A 21,284-nucleotide genomic window follows, 5' to 3' on the forward strand; every position below is an offset into this window, starting at 1 on the left:
CAGAGATGAGGAAAGGGGAAAGAGGACTTGCCTTGTGAGGGGTCTGGGGGTCTGTCCTCCCTCCTCCATCCTGTCTATCCCTGTCTACCTCTGCGCTTCCACTCCATCAGGGAGGAGGGGAGAGACATGGAGACTGCGGGGCTCGCCCCGCGCCGCTGCAGTAGCGCGCGGCCGCCGCTAGATGGAACTTTCTCACCAACACAAGGCCGGCCCGGCTGCCGGCGCGGGAGGCGGGGCGCTCCAGGCTCTCGCCGGGGCAGGTGCGGGGTGCCCCGGCTGTAACTCGCGGGGAGGGCTGCGGAAGGATTCCACAGTCCAAAGCCCGGAGGGTTTCCATTAGCAGGAGGCGAAGGGAAGCCCGAGGTTTCCCTCTGACTCGGGGCGGCGGCGCGGAGTCCGCAGGAGTTCCTGCGCGCGCCTGCGGCTCCTGGACCCGCTCGGTGCCAGCCGCTCACCGCGCCCCGCTGCGCCCCGCTGCGCCCCTGGCCGGCCCTCCCGAGCGCGGCCGCCTCGGGTCCACCCCGAGCGCCGAGAGCTCTGCAAAAGGCCCCCCGCCGCCCTAGTCACGAGGTCGAGGGTGGGGAGACCCGGACGAATGGCCGAGCCGTGGGCTCGAACGGGGGGGCAAACTTTGCAGGGACCCGCGCGACCGGCGGCGGGGGCGGGGTCGACTTGGGACATCCCCGGAAAGAAAGCGGGTGGCGGGACACTTGCTCCCCGCTCCGTCTTCTTCTCGGGGACCCCTTCGGGGCTGTGATCGCGGCCTCGACAGCGCGCCCCGGGCGGGTGGCCGGCCACGTGCGGGTTCGGGCTCGGCGGGCAGTCGGAGCGGCTCCGCTCCTTCCCAGCCTCGCCCTCCTCCCCGCCCCCTGCCCGCCTCCCCTTTCCCCTCCGCCGCCGCTGGGTCCTCCCTTTTCTGGAGGCGGTGGGGTGATGATGTTCAAATCAGAACCGTTGACATTTCTGGTCCCCACGTCGCCAAAGGGCTGAGTGATGTAGCGCGTAGGGGACTCCGCCGGGCGAGCCGCCGCCTCCTCCTCCTCCTCCTCCTCCTCCTCCTCCTCCTCCTCCTCCTCCTCCTCCCTGCCGCGCCGGGGGCAGGGCGGTGACCCCGAAATCCGGGGCCTCCCGCCGCCCCTCGGGGTGCCTCCTTCTGCTCCTCCGGAGGGGACTTATTGGCGCGAAGCGATTGGCGACTCGGGGGCGCGATCCCGGGTGACGGCCGCGGGCGCAGGACCGGAGCGCGGCGCGCAGCCCCACCGCGGCGGCGGGGGGCGGACCCGAAACGCACATGGACGCGGCGCGGCGCCGGGCGGCCCCGCTCAGCCCCGCCGCCCCGGCCCCGCTCAGGCCCGCACAGCCCCGCCGCCCCGGCCCCGCACCAGCCACAAGTGCGCCTCGGGGCTCGCCTCGCGGACATGGACCTGGAGCTGCGCGCCCCGCCCGCTGCCTCGCCGCGCCCTCCGCGGGGAGCCGGGTAAGACTCGCCGGGCGACGGAGAGAGAGGAAAGCAAGTGCCCAGCCACAGGGTTTGGAAACGCTCCCGCCCCAGCTGCCCCCAGACGCTGTGCTGGAGGAAAAAGGGAGCCTCCCCCGAATCCACACCCCCTTTCCGCGCTCCTCTCTCCAGCCGCCCCGTGGCCGGCCGGCCGCGCGCGCCGTCCCCTCCCGGAGCTCTTTGGAGGGGCGCGGAGCCCGGGCACCGGAGTCCGGGCAGAGCTGGCGGGCAGAGGTGATGGAAGGGGGAGAGGGGGTGGTGGCGGGGGAGGAGGCAGCAGGGGGCAGGGGGCGCGGGGTGGCCGGGCAGTGGCACTTGATTGGGTGTCTGTTGGTTTTACGTGGCAGAGAACGAGGCAGCAGCCACCCTTCTTGTGTTCTTCCCGCGATTACATTCCAGGGAAGAGCTTTCCCAAAGCGGGAGGCTTAGCTGGGAACTCCCAAGGCTTGGCGATGGGATCCCCCCAAAAGTTTAGCCGGCGGATGGGAGGCTGACAGGGAGGGGAGGGGAGGGGAGGGGCGGGCGCCGGGCTGCGGGGCCGGAGTGCGGGGCGCGCGGCTCAGGCGCCTTCCCCGGCGGCGGGCGCGCCCCGCGACCTCCCGGACCGGCCCTGGCGGCGGAGTCGGACCTGCCCGCGGGGACGCCGAGGTACCTCCGTTCTGCGGATCTAACGGGTGGCATTTCCAAAGTCAGAGGCTTCTGGGGGGCGTTGGGGAGAACCCCGGTCTTCCTGGAGTGCGGGGCTGGGCGATGGGTGTATCTCCAGGCTCCCGGGAAGGTGGGAGTCGCGGGAGGAGCCGGCGGCGGCGTGGGGAGGGGGGTGTGGGGACCCCGCATCCCCGCAGGGCGTGTGCCCGCCGGGAGTTTGCGTTCTTCGGGGGAGCGCGGCGGGGCTGGGATTCCGCGCGCCCCCCTTTTGGGGCTTTGGGGAAAACACTGGAGTTCCCTGTCCTGTGGGGGAGGGGAGGGTGGTTTGGGGATCTGGAGTTTAAGAAACAAAGGCAGGTGCTCCCGATCTCTCCTCCGGAGCACCTGCGGCGGCGGGCTCGGGGCGTGGGCGCCGGGGCGGCAGGTGCGGGCGGGGGCTGGTCCCGGCGCCGGGCGCCGGGCGGGGGCGGCGCGGGGAAGGCAGAGCCTCCGGGTGCTTCTCCGGAGAGACCCTGGGTCCGGCGGGAGCCGGGTTCAAAGGCCGAAGGGACCGAGAAGAAGGAGGAGCGCCGGGGAGGAGGGGAGCGGGGGCCGGAGAGGGATTTCGGGCTGAGAGGGAGGGAGAGGTGGAGAGCCTCCGGAGCCTGCCCGGAGCCAGTCCGTCCCCCGAGGTTCGTACAATTGGCGAAAATGTAACACCAGGGGGCGAGGGCTGGTCCCCCCTCCCCCCTCTCTCCTCCCCTCTCCCCCCTCTCTCCCCCCTCTTTCCCCCCTCTCTCCCCCCTCTCTCCCCCCTCTCACCCCCTCTCTCCCTATCTTCCTATCTCTCCCTCCCTCCCTCTCTCTCTCACATACCCGCCACCCCAAAACCCTCTATCTGACAGGTCCCTTTAATCCAAATGAAATACAGGGTGACCCGCGAGTCACCCAGCTGCGCCAGGCGGCGCCCCCACTCCTGATGGAATTGTTTTCCCAGGGGCCCCAAATGCAGAGCGGGGGTCAGAGGGTGTCTGCGCGCCCAGGAGGCGCGGTGAAGACAGACAGACCCACCAGCCAACTGCGGAAACCCAACCCTCCTGGTCCTCCCAGCCCATCCCGCCAGGAGTGGCTGGTGGGAACGGCCTGTTTGTCATTTGGGGGTGATCCTTGCCCACCGACCTGGCGGCGGCTTGGGAGGCTCACCCTACCCAGGACTATGTTACCTTCTCCACCGCTTACCCGGGGCGAATACAAATCCTGCCAGCGGACAGAGTTGGGAAACAGGGCTGGTTGGTGGTGGAAACACTGACAAGGAGAATCATAAACCGGAGCAATGCATTCCGAGGATAGTTTGTATTTCTGCTTGAAAGAAAAGAGGAAAAGAGCCACCAGCAGGTAGATCTTGGATAAACAGCTTATTGCACTTGACTGTGATTTCCATTTTCCGTTATGAAATTGTTTGTCAATAATTGCAAATGGCTACAGAAACCACTTTAGTTTTTCCCTCGGTCACTTGCTTGTGACTAATGTCTTGGAAGATCGCTGTGGGAGTCAGAGTCAGCTGTGTGACACGCATTGCCTGCTTTTTTTTTTTTTTTTGTGAAAAGACGTGTTCTGATCATTTTGAAGAGAAAAGCCATACCCATCAGGGAAAACGAGTTAAGATTTTTTTTTTTTTTTTTTAGTGTCATTTGCTCATTTCAGATTCAACTACCTGAGATTAAAAACAGGATTCTTGCTTTTAAAATCGGGGATTCGGGGAGGAACAGCTGAGGGGAGGCTCTCTAGGAGAGGATTCGCCCAGAATAAAGAAAAAGATGCTGAGAACACAGTTCCATTGTTTTATGTGGGCTTGATTTGTTCTGTTTGGTTTGTTAGCTAGTACAGCCCTCCCCTGCTTCCGTTGTAAATCATGGCTACTTGAATGATTCCAAAAACTTCTAAATTCGAAAGGAATAGATAAAAGCATCAGTGAGTGCAGGAGGAAGTGAGAGGTCTGGAGCTAGGTGCTCTTTTCGGAGTTGGCTGCGCAGATTGGAGCTGTTACAGGGCTGGTGTAATTGGTATTTATGCAGCAAACAACCAGCTGACGTGCATGTTGGCAATATCACACGCAAATCTTTGTGGGAAAATGCTCCATTGTCTTTAGGGCACGAGGCACAGAACTCTGTACACACACACACTCCTGGTAGCAATGATGTTTTTCCTTCTGAGTTTCCTTCCCAACATCTTCCTCCTGGAGTTAGCATGCCCAACGCGAAGGGGAGCTTGCTTTAGTCTGAGTGGAGTTGCTCTGTCCCAGTATCTTAAGAAGAAGATGCTGCCTGGATTTGTCTCTTAACTGACTAGTATGTCTCCAGACCTTTTGAACAGGCTGCTTCCCAAGGTTCAGGAAACTGTGGCTGTTTTTTTTTTTTTTTTTTTTTTTTTTTTTTTTTTAAAGAACCTGGGGAGTGGGAGTGGGGGTGGGGGGTGGAGTGTGTATCACCAGACACACACACACACACACACACACACACACGCACACACGTACGTAGTTTGCTTAAAGGGACAGTCACTCTGTGTTCCAGGAGAGGATGTGAACAGAGAGAGCCAGTTGAATCTTACCAGTTGAATCTTATTGTTTTTATCCCAAGAGGGGGTTTTCTATCTGCTAGGAATTTATTTTTTAATTATTTATTTAATATATTTTTATTGATTTTTTACAGAGTGGAAAAGAGAGAGATAGAGAGCTAGAAACGTCGATGAGAGAGAAACATCGACCAGCTGCCTCTTGCACACCCCCTACCGGGGATGTGCCCGAAATCAAGGTACATGCCCTTGACCGGAATCAAACCCTGGACCTTTCAGTCCGCAGACCGATGCTCTACCACTGAGCCAAACCGGTTTAGGCTCAAATTTTTTTATTTTTATTTTTTTATTTCTTGGACACATGATGGGTGAAGGTCTCATTAGCCCTGGGTGCGATGGGAAAGTGACTTTTTTTTAGATATTCCAAGCACAAGGTACCAGCAAAATATGTGAATTCTAGGACTGATGGTTAAAAAAGTAGTATCCAAATTACATTATTAATGTATGTACACACTTTTACATATGTTTTATCATTTTATTTTGCAACCCTGGGAGGTGGCCAGATACCATTCCTCAATTCAGAGAAAAATAAATTGGTCCCAGGCTAAGTCAGTGACTTGCCCAGTGCCATGTAGTGAGTAGTGGGGCGGGTGAGTTTGGAATCAGGGACTTCGCAGACCCAGGATGCCACACTCACAGTCCACATTGTCCAATCAGGGTGGGCCCCATATCCACCAATGGTGTCTGCACCCAAGGGGCAAGGAGTAAAGACCCACTGGTTAAGGGAAAGAATGGGGCAGCACTTCTGTGTTTGAATTTTGGCTCAAGGTTTTAGACACGTTTCATATAGTATTTCTGTTTTTAGGTTCCTTGTATCCCCAAATGGAGGCCTGATGCCAACCTCATCTGTGTACTTAGTGAAGGAAATGAGATAATGTGTGTGAGGTGCTAGGCACAGTAGATGTTGCTTTTACCCCCTCTCCCTTTTCTTATATGATACACACTAAAAGTGGCTTCTCATTACTTTAAATATGGTCTTTTTAGGCAATAGCTGTAATATTGAAAAAGAACACCCCTGTGAAAATTGAATTCTACTAAATCAGATTGTATTTTAAGTGCACAGGGGTTTAGCTATTTATAGGGAATCTATGGTGGATTCCGTTGTAATGCACATAATCACTTTCTCCTTTATCTGTTCAGTAAGTTGAGCGTCTCACGTATCAGATTTTCTTCCTGGGAGGCGTGCTTGTACAAAAGAGCTTCCGAACCCTCTCTCACTGATGGAAAAGTCACTCAGGTTGCAAACAAAATCGGTTATTGTGTTCATTTGGCAAAGCCTTGCTCCGGTGTTTGAGCATAACCTCATATTCTTTTATTATTGAATAATAGATTTCAGCATGGGAAGCTGGAAGACACCTTAGAGATCACATCACATGGTCCATCTCTCTCATTTCCCAGTGAGGAACTAGGAGCACACAGAGGTAAAGTGTCATGGCCAGTGTCACCAGCCAGTGACTGTCAGACAGGGAGCCACTTGCAGACTCTGTTGCCAGGGGAGGGCTCTGCCTGGCCTGTCCTCACGCTGCCCCTTCAAGATCCCAGGGCCATGCACACACGTTTTGGTGTAGGACAGTGGTCAGCAAACTCATTTAGTCAACAGAGCCAAATATCAACAGTACAATGATTGACATTTCTTTTGAGAGCCAATTTTTTTAAACTTAAACTTCTTCTAACACCACTTCTTCAAAATAGATTCACCCAGGCCAGGGTATTTTGTGGAAGAGCCACACTCAAGGGGCCAGAGAGCCACATGTGGCTCGAGAGCCGCAGTTTGCTGACCACAGGTGTAGATGATAGACGAATATGATGCATTTTCTAAAACCGAAGGAGCTGCAGGTGTGGGCAGTGTCAAGGGCAACTGCTGGATTTGCAGTTTTGTGAGTTGATGACAATACACAGCTTAACCTTTTCGTGAAAGAGCTGAGTGGAATCCAGGATCCTGAGGCTGCTTGGCTCCTATGAGAAAATAAATCACAGTTCTTGGCTAATGGTATTCCTCAGTGAGGGTTTTACCCTATCATGTCTTCAAAACCAAGTGTAACCACAGACCCTGATAGATTCTACATAGTTTGGTGGCTTTCTCCTCACTGGCGTTCGGCTGGCCAGGAAACTTGATTTGAACCAAGTTTAGACAAAACTGTATTTGATATTCTCAACTTTTTGAGAGATTCATAAACCACCCTGCCCTGGGGGTAGGGTGGGTAGGTGGGAGGTAATCAACCAAGGACCTTGTATGCATCTATGCATGGCCCATGGACACAGACAATAGGGTGCTGAAGGTCTGGATGGGGAGCAGGGGGAGGGGCGGGTTTGGGCAGGGGATAATGGGGGAAAAAGGGGACATAGGTGATACTTTCAACAGTAAAGAATTATTTAAAAAATAAATAAATCACCCTGCACTGGAAATGCCTTCTCCCTGCCCAGATTGTCTAGTATACTCTTAATTGGTACATTAATTTTCTTAAGGAGCTAACCATTGAGGATAGACACATTTCTGGAAGATTTCGGTGGATGGGCAGGGCTCTTATTCTCCATGTGAACTGTCACAACCAGCCTCTGAGGCCCTGGGACTTTCTCAGTCCTTGGGGCCTGAGGATTTGGACTGTGGTGCCCCTTACCAGCTCAGGGCCTTGGGCTATATTCAACCTTCCTGTCTTCTTATTTGTACAAAAGCTAATCTGTGAATGAAAATTCAATAAGGTACTCTGTTAGGCACTTGGGACTTTGGCACAGAGAAGGTATGTGGGAAACAAACAGCAGAATTCAGGGCCCTGGCCCTTGAGAAGTTGTTCTTACTACTGGCCTTTCAGGAAAGTTGTTAGGGAGCCACAGAATCGAGTTCCAGTTGTGTGTGTGTGTGTGTGTGTGTGTGTGTGTGTGTGTGTCTGGGGGGAGGGGGTTGAGGTGGGGGACAGTGGGAGAGCTGCTCCCCAGCAGATCAGGCCTGCAAGGCTGATGCTGGAAGTGCTAATGACATATGATATACCTGTACTTAGGCTGGGGTGGGAGGGGGTGACCAGGAAGGGCTTCAGGGCTGAGTTAAGCCTCCTCCAAGGTTGGGGAGCACCTCTTGTGGGCTCAGAAATAGTGCACGGCATCCAGTCTCCTCACGGGTCGGTTTCTGGAGTGTAGACCTCACACCTCCTTGAACGAGTCCATCAGCCAAGGCGAGGTTTGTAGCAAACCCCAGAGGAAGGTCAGTTTGAGAGGAAAAACTGGCTTATTTTAAGTCAAGCACAGAACAGGAAGTAGAGCTATTTGCCTCTGTAGCACGAAATGGCCATTATTTCTTTAAAACTCACCAACTCCAAGGAGTTCAGATCGAAGCTCATAAGAACCGCCTAAGGGCAAGGTTAGGCAGCACAAGATTATACAATGAAACCCAATTTATGTTTTGTCTCTTTTTTTACGAACTTTCAAATATATTTTTTTTTTCTTAGAATTTAAAAGGGAAACTAAACGTTCTAGCTGTCAAGAGTCTGTGATTTTTATAACAACGTATCAGGTTTTGAAATAAGCTCAATATTTCAATATTTTACACGTAGCTCTGATTTTAATTTTAAAGTGGCAGAGTTCAGGGAACACCTCACCAACTGGGCAAATATGGGAAGAGTTGCTCTGCTTCGGTGGCAAAGGAGTTGGAGACCAGATTAGCACCAGTAGCTCCACTCGCCCTGTGCCAGGTCCTGTGCTTGCTGGCAGGCTCCCTCGACCCTTTACAGATAAGAAAGCCGAGCTTTATTTAGAGAGATTATGTGCCATTCGTTCCGAGCTGCAGAGGAGGGAGCTTAGGCAAAACTTCAAGTGAGCTGTCCAATAAATAATAAGCAAAACGAACCTCTTGTTTTCCATGTAAGGGCATTCATCTAATATAACTAATTCCTCTCTCACTGCTATTTATCCTCCAACCTCTCCTTAATTTAGACCTCTACACAGACCTGGGAGATGCTAGAGAGACTGGAAATTATTGTAAACACAAATACTTTGAAAAGAAACTCAATTTTTTTCTTCCAGGACTGTATAGCAATGGCACTAGGTTAATGCCAGGTGAGGATGTAAGGTTAATTTGTGATTAACAGGGGGACTGTTTTTATGTTCGTCTATAATTGGAAATTATTTATTCTCTGAAGTGGCTTAAGCACTTGGGAGGCAGCTCCATGAAATGAAGAAGGACTGGTCTTTGGAGGACAATGGGCCCACTTCCTCTTCACCATAAAGATCCATAAAGATCCCTCGTTTATGCAGTCTTTTATCCTGTGCTCTGTCAGAAAGGATATGCAGAGGGTCAGCCCAGCCGTGCAGACTTGGTCTCAAGTTCTGAATTAGTGATCCGAGTTAATGAGGTTTTACTATCTCATAACGGATCTTCCTTGTGAAACTGTAAAACACAATTCTGCTTCCCTGTGGTCGGTGCAATTTACGGTCCACCACTCACTAGTACAGGGTTTCAGCCAGAAAGTCAAGTTGACTTTCTAAGTGTTTCCTTTTGTGGAACGCCTGAGGTCAGGCTGCTGTTGAATCACAGATTTTCTGAAGGAGAAGCAGCTGCCGGGAGAATTGCATGTGAGAAAAATCGGAAAAGGACTAAGTAGATGGGGGTAGAACAGAGGAAATCTAGGGTTTAGCATATGCCAGTAGGCAGGGGATTCAGCCTGTGGGAAGCTGAATAGGACAATCTCGGCGGAGTGGGCCATTGGCTGCCTATCTGCCTATCCTCCGGGTGTTCCCAAGGAAATTCAGGGAAGGGATGGGCCCCCTGTTCTAATCGGAAAGTGGAGAAGGGGCGGATTTCTCTGAAGGCACTTGGACATATGTTCCATTGTTCTATAGGGAGGCACCATCCTTCCCTTTGGGACAGAGAGGATGGAATGAAAACTTTATGAACTGGAAATTGTACATCTGAATGGAAAACACAAGCAGATGTTGGTTGTCCAGGATAGAGGAAAACTGTCAAAATTTCAGGTTTCTAATCTCTCTATGTAAGTAGGTTAGAAATGAGCGGTAGCTTAACCATCCTGCCAAAATAAGTCGGTGCTGTTTATCCTCTCAACTGTGTGTGTTTCAAATATCTGATTCCTTCATGGTAGGTCAATTCTAGCTTTCAGTTAAACCTCCTCAAAAATCCTTTGAAAGAACCTCATGGAATTCTTAAGAGCCAGGGTCCTGGGATAAACTTTTATTTTTAGTTGATTTGCTTGTAGACATTTTCATCCAGGCTTATTTCTAGTCTTGATGAAATAACTGTTTTCCCCAGGGAGTCAGATGAAATTAAGAAGCTCTTCAATTGATCTCTGGCTCTGATTTGCTCCTAGTGATTCTAGGATCAAGGCATGTTTACTCTAGGACTGTAAACATGCCCACTGCTTCCACTCTGACACATTCTATAGGAAACTCTGACCTTAACCTCCCTAGGTGCTTAATTTTTAAGTCTTTGTTATCACAGAACAATAAGATAATTTATGTGAAATAACTGACAATCTCTGTGAAATATTTTCACAAGCCATGAAACTTATACACTGTGGGCTCTTGGAGTGGATTTCTTCCTTTTGTGTGTGTGTGTGTGTGTGTGTGTGTGTGTGTGTGATTGAATAATCACCTTTTTTTTTTTTTTCTACTGAGAAATCTCAGGCACCAAAAAAGGTCGTTCACAGACAACTGGCTTGTTGAATACATCACAGAAAATAACCTTTCATGATGATTGTGTGGTCAAAATTTAAATGCTAAATCATCAAACAGATTTGAAAAGAAAGAATGCCATCAATCACAGCATTTTTACCTTCATGAAAATTAGATCTATTGAAATAAACTGGTAAATAAAAATACTTTCTGGCTTGGGAGAATCAACCTAGTTTCTGGTACTTTCCCCCCCCCTGCTCCAAAAGTGTCATCAATCTCTCTGTGTAGATGCAGTGCAGCCAGGTGTTCAGAATCAGAGGGGGACAAAAAGAATTAGCTACTTGCTGAAGAGGGGAAATAAGCCAAAAAAAAAAAAAAAGGTTGGTGTAACAGGGCTTAAAACTATGAAAAATGTAGACCCATTGAACTGAACCCCTTTTTTTCCCTTCTCCTGCCCCCAGGAATAATTCGGCTGCAGGGCTGACTTCAAGGACATGGATTGTTGACCTCATCCCAACATCAGAACCTCAGCGGTTATTCTGATTTTTGCACCATTCCAGGCAAGTGGACTCTATATGGAAATAAAAACTGAACCTTAGAGGTCTGATGGAAATTCACTGTGACATTCCAATCAAGAGAACGTGCTGAAGCCCACAGAGCCTTTCTCAGGGGGCCTGATGGTAGCCTCCAGAAGGTGCGGCCTCAGGTGGTCCCCCTTCTTCTGTGGCAAGAATAAACTTTGGGCCTTGGATTGCAACACCACCTGCGGAGAAAATGGTATGCGAGGGAAAGCGCTCGGCCTCCTGCCCTTGTTTCTTCCTCCTGACGGCCAAGTTCTACTGGATCCTCACCATGATGCAGAGAACTCACAGCCAGGAGTACGCCCATTCCATCCGCATGGACGGGGACATCATTCTGGGGGGTCTCTTCCCCGTCCACGCAAAGGGAGAGAGAGGGGTGCCATGCGGGGAGCTGAAGAAGGAGAAGGGGATCCACAGACTGGAGGCCATGCTTTATGCAATCGACCAGATTAATAAGGACCCCGACCTCCTCACGAATATCACCCTGGGCGTCCGGATCCTTGACACGTGCTCCAGGGACACCTATGCTCTGGAGCAGTCGCTGACGTTCGTGCAGGCGCTGATAGAGAAAGATGCGTCAGACGTGAAGTGTGCTAACGGAGACCCACCCATTTTCACCAAGCCTGACAAGATCTCTGGAGTCATAGGTGCTGCGGCCAGCTCCGTGTCCATCATGGTGGCTAACATTTTAAGACTTTTCAAGGTAGGTAAAGGCATTGTCTTCCTGGCCATTCGGAAAGAACAGTAAATTGTTCTGACACCAACTGCAGGTTTAAAGAAGGAAGTGAAGATGGTGAAGAGGCTCATCGACCCCCTCCAGGGTCACCAGGTTTCCCTAATAGAGGATTCTGGGTCTGGGTGTCTCCATGTGATAATTTAGCCCCATTATTTAGAACGAACCACGGCTGCTCTTTTTCTGAACCAACAGAAGATGTTAATTTCTGTGACATGTTGAGTCCTCCACATCCTGGAATGTCTCCTTTACGGAGGCCCATTTTAATCAAAGCAAGTATTTCTAGAGAGCATAATGAACTCTTCGCACATTTATCATAGGAAGCATTGCGATGGTATTTGAGACATTAGATAATTTACTTGGTGAAAGTTCTTTAAAGTGGGATGCTCTGTTATGACAAAAGTTCCTGTGTGCAGAAACAGTATTTATTACTAATGGGTAGATGGGAGTGACACTCTGGGCTAAGATGGCCATAAAATTGTCAGGTTTATTATAGCTACAGAAGAGCAGAACCTCATTAATTCAGACTGCCCTGATGCAGCCCTGGAGTAATTATATATATTTCTTACTGAGTTGAAAGTTCAAATTTAGCAAGATCATTCAATACTTTTCGATATAGATTTCTATTCAGATGATCTATTACCTATAAATTACACTTACATATTGAATAAAATTGACAAAATACAGCGACGTATGTAACAACACCTTGAGAGTGTGAAGTGCCATGAAAACAGTTATCATAACTCACCAGTCTTTCATTAACTTTCTCATTGTATTTGTTAATATCCATTATGTAGTCTTTTGTAATGACAATTTTTAAAATTGAAAATACTTCTCATTCTGATTTCCTAGTCTGGAACATGCCTTTTCCAACTTATTCTGAACTAATGAGGCTTTGCTTGGTATTGAGAAACCGTTCCTATGCACATTACATTTAAACGTATTAAGAGAATATGGAGAATTAGGTGACAGATCTAGTGACAAAAGTGAGCCAAGTGATGGAAAACCTGCTTCACAGTAAAGATAAAAGGAATCGCATCAAAGGCTTTCTGGTTTGGAAGGTCTCTTGGAGCACCTTCTAGTGTGGTGTAATCCTCTCTGTAACACCCTTCACCCCGAAAGTGGCTGTTCAGCTTCTGAGTGAATTCCCCTAGTTTGGAGAAGAGAATGCTAAGAGGCAACTTAATGACCGGATGACATTTTCTCAAATGAGGAGGCTGCTGAGCAGAAGCAGCTCTCCGTGTCTGGGGAGCACTGAGCAGCACAAACAGGCTGTAGGGAATTCTGGACACGTTAGAGCAGGACATTAGGAGGAGACCCACGCCGCGAGGAGGACACCGATTAAAACAGGCAGCCATGGGCGCGCTCATTCTTCATCTCTGGAAACTTTCGAGGCAAACGAGCAAGTTGTTAGTAATTTATCCTGGGCTTAGCTGACCCCTTGTCCAGAGGCAAGATGCAGAACCAGGATTCTGCAGGGTTTCCTCGCATCCTGGGATCTAGGGCTCCTCCCAGCAGTCCCCACTCCGAGCCACATGGCATTTTCTGCTCGCTCGGGGTGATGGCCTACTCCAGCCACCTTCCCACTTCTCTGACTTGATCTCTTGCCCTGCTTTCTCCAAAGCATCTCTTTCTGTTCCTAACGCAGCCACGATGGCCCAACGACACTCCCTTTCAGAGAAGAGGAGAACCTTCATGAAGATGGTCTCCCTTCCTCTGTTACCTTCCCCTAATGGGCTAATCCTGGTTCCCACCTATCCCACCAGAAAGACTTGGAATCCTTCTTCTTCCTGTAGTCTGGTGCCCCATTAGGCAAGGGTTTGAGCAGGAGGTGGAAGTGGTAAGTGCTTATTTGAGATTCTCAAAGCTTGTTTACATCAGTTGTGGCACAGAACCAGCTTCTCTGCAGAATGGGGCTATTAACATCGTGTTAGGTTGTTGGGTGGGTTTAATGAGAAAATGCAGGTGAAGGGTTCTACTAGGATCTGGCCACCTCCTTTGCCTCCTTGAACTGCCAAAGGTGTACCTGGGAGCCTCCTCGGGCCCTCTGAAAGGCGGGTTTTGCTTCTTTGCAGTCTGGACCTGGCTTCTTTCCGTTCTCGTCTTCCCTCATGGACTGTCTGGTTCTCCCCTTACTCTTTCGGGTAACCCAGTGGGGGAATTACCATGGACTCTTTGGGCAGAGCCCAAAGCTCCAGCCAGTTTCTGAGACATGGTCAGTGCATAAAGGGGCAAGAGCACAAGGAGTGAAAGACGTTTCGCCTGGAGCGGACATTGGTCATGGTGAATGTCAAGATGAAGATCAGTACCCTGGCACTGAGTGACCATTTAGTTTATAGAAATGAATGTATTTATTAATCAAATTACTGGGCTTGAAAAATTTGTGTTTTTTAAAAGTAAGGGAGAGGATATAGGTGCTCAGCCCATCTTCCAGCTCAGCATGAAACCACATGAATGTGATAATTACAACCTGTTGTGCTACTTTGATTCACTTTGATGATTTCTATGAGACCTCCAGGCAGCACTTCAATAATATTAAGTATGAATTGATGATGGTCACTTTTAGAATTAGAAAATGTTCCCATTAATATATAACTATATCCTGTTTAAACACACACATGCTGGTGCTGACATGAAATATTAGAATAGCTCTTCAAGTTATAATTATAAAATTAACACATTGGGATTGGCCTATAGTTCCACTTTAAAAATGAATAATTTTATTAAGTCAAGTGCCCTTAATACAATTATTAATTTTATTAATTAGGTCAACATTTAGGACAGTTTTATGGAGCTTGGGCTCCTCCAGGACAGCATAAGACCCACAGAATCTATAGTGATGCATGGATATTAGTATATTGCCACTTCTACCTGGATTGATGAAGTTAAAGAGGGTAGAGCATCTTGGTTTGAAAATATACGAATATTTAACCCTGACTATAAGGGATGTGAGCAAGGTCTTTTAATGCATTTATTCATTGTCCTGCTCAACAATAAATATTACTTGGAGGTTTTTAGAATGTAGCTTGGATCTGTTTGAAACGGTATAGAAAACATTTGGGCTAACATTGTATAATAAGTAATCTCCAGATTTCTCAGTTCCCTCTTTTCAGACAGCCCTGGTACAGGCATGGAGTAATTTAGCGTGGGCTCCCTTGTGAAGGAGCCAATCTGGGCTTCTCCATCTTCCTGTCCTTCAGTCCTGGCCCTCCTGGGGCAGCCTGTCCTTGTATCCCTCCATGTTCTCTTAATTGAAGTCTGGTTTCCGGAAAGGTTATCAGTCATCTGCATACAGTATGTCTGTGTGGAAGTCAGAGGAGGATTCTGTCTTCTGCAGGATCACTAAATATTGAATGAAATAATTTGTGTTGGGAAAGCGGATTCAGGCACCAGTGGGGGGAGGCTCATTTGGCTCCCAGAGACTGCCCCTGGAGGACAGTTGGGCATGGGGCCAGAGCCAGACACCCCTGGGTGCAGAAGCTGCCCTGTGGTCTGCGCCCACAGGACTCTCCTCGAGTCCCAGGGGTAGTGTGTGCGGCTCAGCAAATGGCAGGACCCAGTGAGTGAGTGCATGCCTCCAGCCCCCTCCCGGGAACCATTTTAATGATCGAAGCGTCTCACATTTCCCAGGTGACTTGGGAGCGAAAACAATTTTGCGAGTTACAGAACAAGACTTGAATGAACCGAACCTTTTAGAAATACGACTGTGTCTCCACACACACACACACACACACACACACACACACACACACACACAGCCTTTATATATAGGTTAGCATGGGGGCAGAGTGGTCACCTGGGCAATTGTTTAATCTCTATAGCAAGTTAATGGTTTTAGATAATAGTACTATCCATTATGATAATGTGACATGTAACTGCAGAACCGCAAAGCCAGTACTGCTCCATCCTGCACGGAGGGGAAAATGCCAGCATGGTGGCTCCTGGATTGCAGAGAGAGGAAGGAAAAAAGGAAGCAGTGCTGAGAGCTGGTGCCTTTTGAAAAGAATTTAGAAAATAATGAGAATGCCTTTGGAAATGTTGACTGGGAAGCCCATAAGTTAAATTTGTTTCATTAAGTTGTTTGGAGGAATTTGCATATGTTTTATAAGGAGCTCAGATTTTGTTTCCCCATTTTCTAGGACATTTGCACCTCTCCTTCAAATTAGAGCAAATCTGTTCCTCAAAACACCCATCTTACTTGGAGCAAAGATCGAACAGTCCATGTTACAAACAGCACACTGGTGCTTGGAGGTGAAGCATATTAATGTCCACGTGGATGCACTGGGGTCCTAAAAGGACAGTGTCAGGTTTAATTTCTCTCACTCATGTTTTCCTCGTCAACTTCACCCAGAGAGTAAATTTTCTACTCTCAAGGATAAGAGTTACATAGTCTGTAGTGTATACTTCCCAAAGCCATCTAGTGAGACTTTCCAGTAGAAGTCTACCTGTGGGTGGGTTAGAACATTTCTTCCCACGTGGCAGTGTCCTGGTTATAAATGGCTAACACTGACCTTTGTGTAAGTAAATGGAGCCTGAGGCACCCTGTTACCCTGGTGGAAGCCTTTGCCTACCTGGCTATGTTTACAAAGATGTATTTTCTTCCGAGAGGCTCTGCTAATTGTAGCAACCACTTCCACAAAGCCAAACGTGCTGCGAGTTATTTATCGCACACAATGGGCTTTGTTAACAGTAAACTCTGAAAAGGTAAACCTTCCATAGCCCAGCTCATCCAGTGAGATGGACAGATAAATGAGCCCAGTCAATAAACTCAGCAGGAGGTAGCATTGGATGTTAAATCTTACTTGATGGCAAATAGATAAATGGAAAAATTGAAAGATAGACTCCTTCGGTCAGTTGTTTGCTGGGGCAGCAAGCTCTAAATTAACTTTGTAAAGCAGACTTGGTGAAGTCACTCCCCTTCTTAGAACTCTGATAATGGCTACCATTACCTCCAGAATGAAGGTCCGCCTGTACTGTGGGAAGTCTTTTTCCACCTGTCTGGATAGATGCACTCTCTTTGTTAAGTAACAAAACTCAACAAAGGCAGGCTGGTCTCCAGGATCTCCGTGAGGGCACGTATGTCTTGTTTGCTGTTTTATTTCCAGTACTTAGTGGACCTGTCTGGGAACCTTCCAAAATGTCTGTTAGGTGAATGAATGAATTTATGAACAAATGAACCATATTTCTCCTATCCCAAATATGGGAAATAATAGGCTTTAGGCAGTTAGGAAAGAATTTTGTGGATTTTTACTTTTATACTCTGAGAAAAAGGAATAGGAGGGAGAAGGGGGAAAAGAAGACATAATGTATTTTGGGAGTTCCCATTTTCATGTGTCTCCTCACTTTAAAAAAATTTCACATTTTCTATAAACAGATTTTTAACATTATAAATTAAATAAGTAAAAGACATTAGCACATTTTCACTTTTAAAATGGTAAGCAATGAATAAGTAAATAGTATTCAATGGGAAGAAACCATATATCTACTAATAAAATCACACACATACAAACAATTTTATTAATAGATATGTGTCTTCTGATTTTCTTTTTCATGTAACAATATGTCTGGGAGAGATTTCCATCTTGGTTAATATAGATCTACCTCGGCAATTCTCAACCCGAGGCACATTAGCCTCATGTGGATAGTTTTTTTTTAAAAAAGTGCGGATGTCCAAACCCTATCTAAGACCAACAACATTGGGGTGGAGCTCTGGCATTGGTATATTTTAAATAATCACCAGGTTATTCTGACATTTGCCCAGGATTGAGAAGTATAAAGCTTAATTTTTAACAGCTGCTTGGTTTTTAATTATAAACAAATCCCTTACTGATAGCTTACTTCCCTTTCATTTCTTGAGATCATTTATCACTTCGAAAAAAGTGGAAACAATGCTAGAGGCTCCTTCAAGCACTCTGAGCTCTACAGTGAATTTTGCTACGGTAGAGCCCTTCCTTGGACCAGCAAAGGGGCTGAATTAATGATTTACCAAAAACACCGTGCTGTAAGGATGTCTCACGACACAGGCACACATCACAGGCTGTGGCTCCTCATGGCAGGTAGTAACTCAGAACCAGGGCAGTGATCATATGCGGAGACTGCTAAAGGAGCATCTCAACTCTCATTGGGCGGAGAAGGAACACATTTTTAACTTGGTGAATTGAAATGGAATCTTTCTCACTTTTCCCTTGAAAGGTCTGAAATCCTACAGTGAATACTGGAGACATCTCAAGAGCTTACTTAGTGATTAATACCTATCTTGTGGGTGTTTTAAGTAACGAGGTTGTTTAAATAATGAGGGGTCTTTCCTAGAGAATGGCTTGTGACTGGATGCTATATATATTTTGTTTAAGAAGTTGTCTGAAAACCTTTCTAGAGGAAATCTGGGTGTAGGTAAATAAAGAAGGAAACAAATTTGCATAAGAAAAGTCATGTGCTCTTCTACTCATTCATCCTAAAGACTGCAGTGGTTTTAAAAAAAGATTTTATAGACTTAGTAATTTTTTTTTTAGAGAAAGTTTTAAGTATACAAAAAATTGAAGATTGCAATGGTTTGATTTGGTGTCAGGAGAGGTTTCCTCCCAGAGTCTTCTGAAGATAGTCTTTTGCAACCAAAGTTCGTACCTTCCTAGGAAGTCTTAGCTCCCGCCCAGCAGGTCTCAAACTTGAGCATGAATCAGAATCACCCCGAGGACTCATGAAAACACAGATTGCTGAGACCATCTTCAGAGTTTCGGAGTCAGTAGGTCTGGTTGGGGTCTGAGACTGCATTTCCAACAGTTCCCAGGTGATGCTATTTTGCAGACCACACTTTGAGAACTACTGCTCCATACAAATCGCTTGCTGGCTGACTTTGCAAGTCAAAGGACACAAGGCAAAAAAAACCGAGACTGAACAGTGTTCCGTCTGGCACAGTCTTTCTTCTTTTGACTCATGCCTGGTTGGATTTCTGTTTGTATTGGTCATAAAATCACAGCAGCTGCTGTATGGATCTATTTTTAATTGTGTGCCCTTTTGGAAGTTGTGTTTCTTACTAAATAATGCATGGCTCAGGGATAATGGTCAGTGTAATGGTTACTTGAACACAATTTCTAAGGCACAGTCGCTCAGATGACCATGTTTACTACCTGTGACAGTAGAGCTGACTGATTTAAGAAACCCTGACTGTAAGGTCCACATTAGCTGGGAAGTGAGAACAGTCAGAGACGAAAGAGGCCATGATTTGTCTCAGCTACCGGCAATTTGTCTTCAGAAACCATGACAGCTACCTCCTGATTTCCATTATGCAATGAGATTGCAAATGGCATTCCACAGCAGTCTCAATCAATGGAGGGTCACCAGAGGCGCTTCTTTCCCCACAGTGGGGAAAGCGGCCTGTTTACCCACTTAATTGAAGACACACATTCTCTGGCAAAAGAGAGACATCTCTTTTAGCTGTAATTAGGGACTTTTCCTCTCTTTAAGTGCTCTTAATAACATAAAAACAGACGTGTAATCTTTATGTATTTTAAATGCATAGTGAGCACAAGGCTGGTGGGGTGGGGTGGGGTGGGGTCCAGGGATAGCATTGTTCAGAGCCACCTTTATCTGTTTCCAGAGCGAGGCCAATCTCTGCTGCTTTCCTCCATTAGGCCCAGCAAGCTAATAGGCATGCGTTCTCAAGGTTGGCCATCAGTCTTCCAAACTCTCCTAGTCTCCCTCTGAGCTTGGGGAGGCTGAGTTCCTTGGAATCATGTAGCCTCAGATCTTTGGAGAAGTCCTGGATCTGTCTCTGGGTCCCTCATAGTGACATCCTGGGCTCCCTAGGGATGTGAAGATGGTGACATATTCTTGCTCCAGCATCTCACCTTGCTTCCTTTCAGGTGGATGGAGAGTGACCTCTAGCTTTGATTAGTGCCTGTACTATTTCTTACCCCTTAAGTATTCACATTGTAACAATTCTGTACATTAGAGTTCTCAAAATTATTTATCATCCCAGCTCTGAGAGTATTTGCATTTATATTGTTTATAGAACAAATGGCATGTCATCCTTATGCAGGTGTGTTGTATAGATATTTGTGGCCTATAGATATTATCAGGTGCTATCTATCCAAATTATAGATTATTATAATATAATATACTTATCTAGTGGTGCTGGTGCTCTTTTGAATAAAACAGTTGAACATGAATTATGTGAAGTAGGTCAGGCTCTATAGTCAGACTGCCTTCAGATTCTGATGTAATGCTTATTAGCTCTATTACCTTAATCACACTTGTTCATCTGTCTATAACTTAGCTTGGGTATCTGTGGATGATAATAGCACCTCCTTCATAAAATTCTAAATAAAGATAAACAAGACAAATTGCATGAAGTCCTAAGCAAGGTCCCTGGCACACAGCACCGTGTTTGTAATTAAGATGAGAATGAGGAGGAGCTTGATGGTCACCATCAGTAGGATATTCATCTGGAGTTACACCTCTCCAATTTCTCACCATTCATATCGAATTGCTTTATTTTATGAACAATGGCAGATTACCATTAAAGGTGTAGTCATTCGCCAAGAAACAGCACAACTGATAGGCTCAAATAGGCTCTGGCATGAGCAAGGGTATCTTGTGTGTCCAAAGGCCAGACATGAGACTGGGACCTCACAAACCCCAGGCTCCAGCCAACTGAGCTAAGAAAGTTCTTTTGAGATCCATGCTGTTCGGTGGTAAGAGTCTTCCAAAAGAACAGATGACCCAAAGGTAAGCTGTGCTAAATTTCAGTGCTATTCCAGCACCCACACAAAAGTGCCACTAGAGTTCAGTTTTGAAACAACAACAAAACATTCTGGCTCCTGTGGATTCTTTCCCAGGACCCCGGTTTGATGGTAGAAGAGGTGGAGTTGTGGTTGAGGATAAGCAGCCTCCTCACCCCAAGTGTGGATGGCAGCCTTTGTGTTTGTCTTTTGGGTTGGAATTCCCTTTCCTCGCTGTGTTTGGTACAAGGACCTAACACAGGCCCCCTCTGGACAAATACCTTTGTATTGAGGGAATAATTTTCCTTTCTCCCATGGATGGGCTACATAACAATTACATCTGTCACCTTCTGGTATACTTGTAAGAATGTAAGCTCTAAAATAATTCAGAGGTATTTTCTTTTCTCCAGAAGTCACATTCATTTTAGGACAACTAGAAAAATATTAGAGCTAAATATAGGGTGTCTACCCAAAAAGTATACACACTTTGAATAATTATAAAGGCAGTGTTTATTAAAATACATTTCATTTTCAAAATTGAACTATTAGTTATTAAAATGTATATACAGTTTTGGGGGACACCAAAATATTCAATTTTGACTCACAGGGACCGATCTTGCTCTACCTGTTTGTAATTATGTCCTAGTGAATTTTCACTGTAATCAACTATGGATAATGTACTCAGTGTGAAAGGACTTCACAGGAAGAGAAATGATATTTTCACTACTTAGAATTCTGTGTCTGGTTAGGAAGTACAGAACTCTATCAGAGTGTTGTGAGATAATGCTAAATAATTCCTGGTATAGTCTTTAAACTCAGTGTTAAATCTCTTTCTCTCTCTCTCTTTTTCCCCCCCACCAAGAGAAGCAGAATAAGATGAA

General features: G+C 47.3%; 1 protein-coding gene across 4 annotated transcripts in view; it reads left to right on the forward strand.

Annotated features, from left to right (window-relative positions):
• The first annotated feature begins 1,411 nt into the window (after positions 1 to 1,411).
• GRM8 (glutamate metabotropic receptor 8) overlaps positions 1,412 to 21,284 on the forward strand; it is a 717,908-nt gene continuing 698,035 nt past the window's right edge. For 2 of the 4 annotated variants that reach the window (XM_084897672.1, XM_084897669.1), the window contains exons 1-2: positions 2,044 to 2,146; positions 10,834 to 11,656. In XM_084897672.1, the coding sequence (XP_084753798.1) occupies positions 11,147 to 11,656 (510 nt within the window). In that variant the 5' untranslated portion in view covers positions 2,044 to 2,146; positions 10,834 to 11,146. Of the gene's footprint in view, positions 1,478 to 2,043; positions 2,147 to 3,479; positions 3,521 to 10,833; positions 11,657 to 21,284 lie in introns of those variants that run through there. The other 2 variants (XM_084897670.1, XM_084897671.1) reach the window with 2 other exon arrangements.

Source organism: Pipistrellus hanaki (genome assembly GCF_964339955.1).
Source record: "Pipistrellus hanaki genome assembly, chromosome: 10".
Taxonomy (NCBI): domain Eukaryota; kingdom Metazoa; phylum Chordata; class Mammalia; order Chiroptera; family Vespertilionidae; genus Pipistrellus; species Pipistrellus hanaki.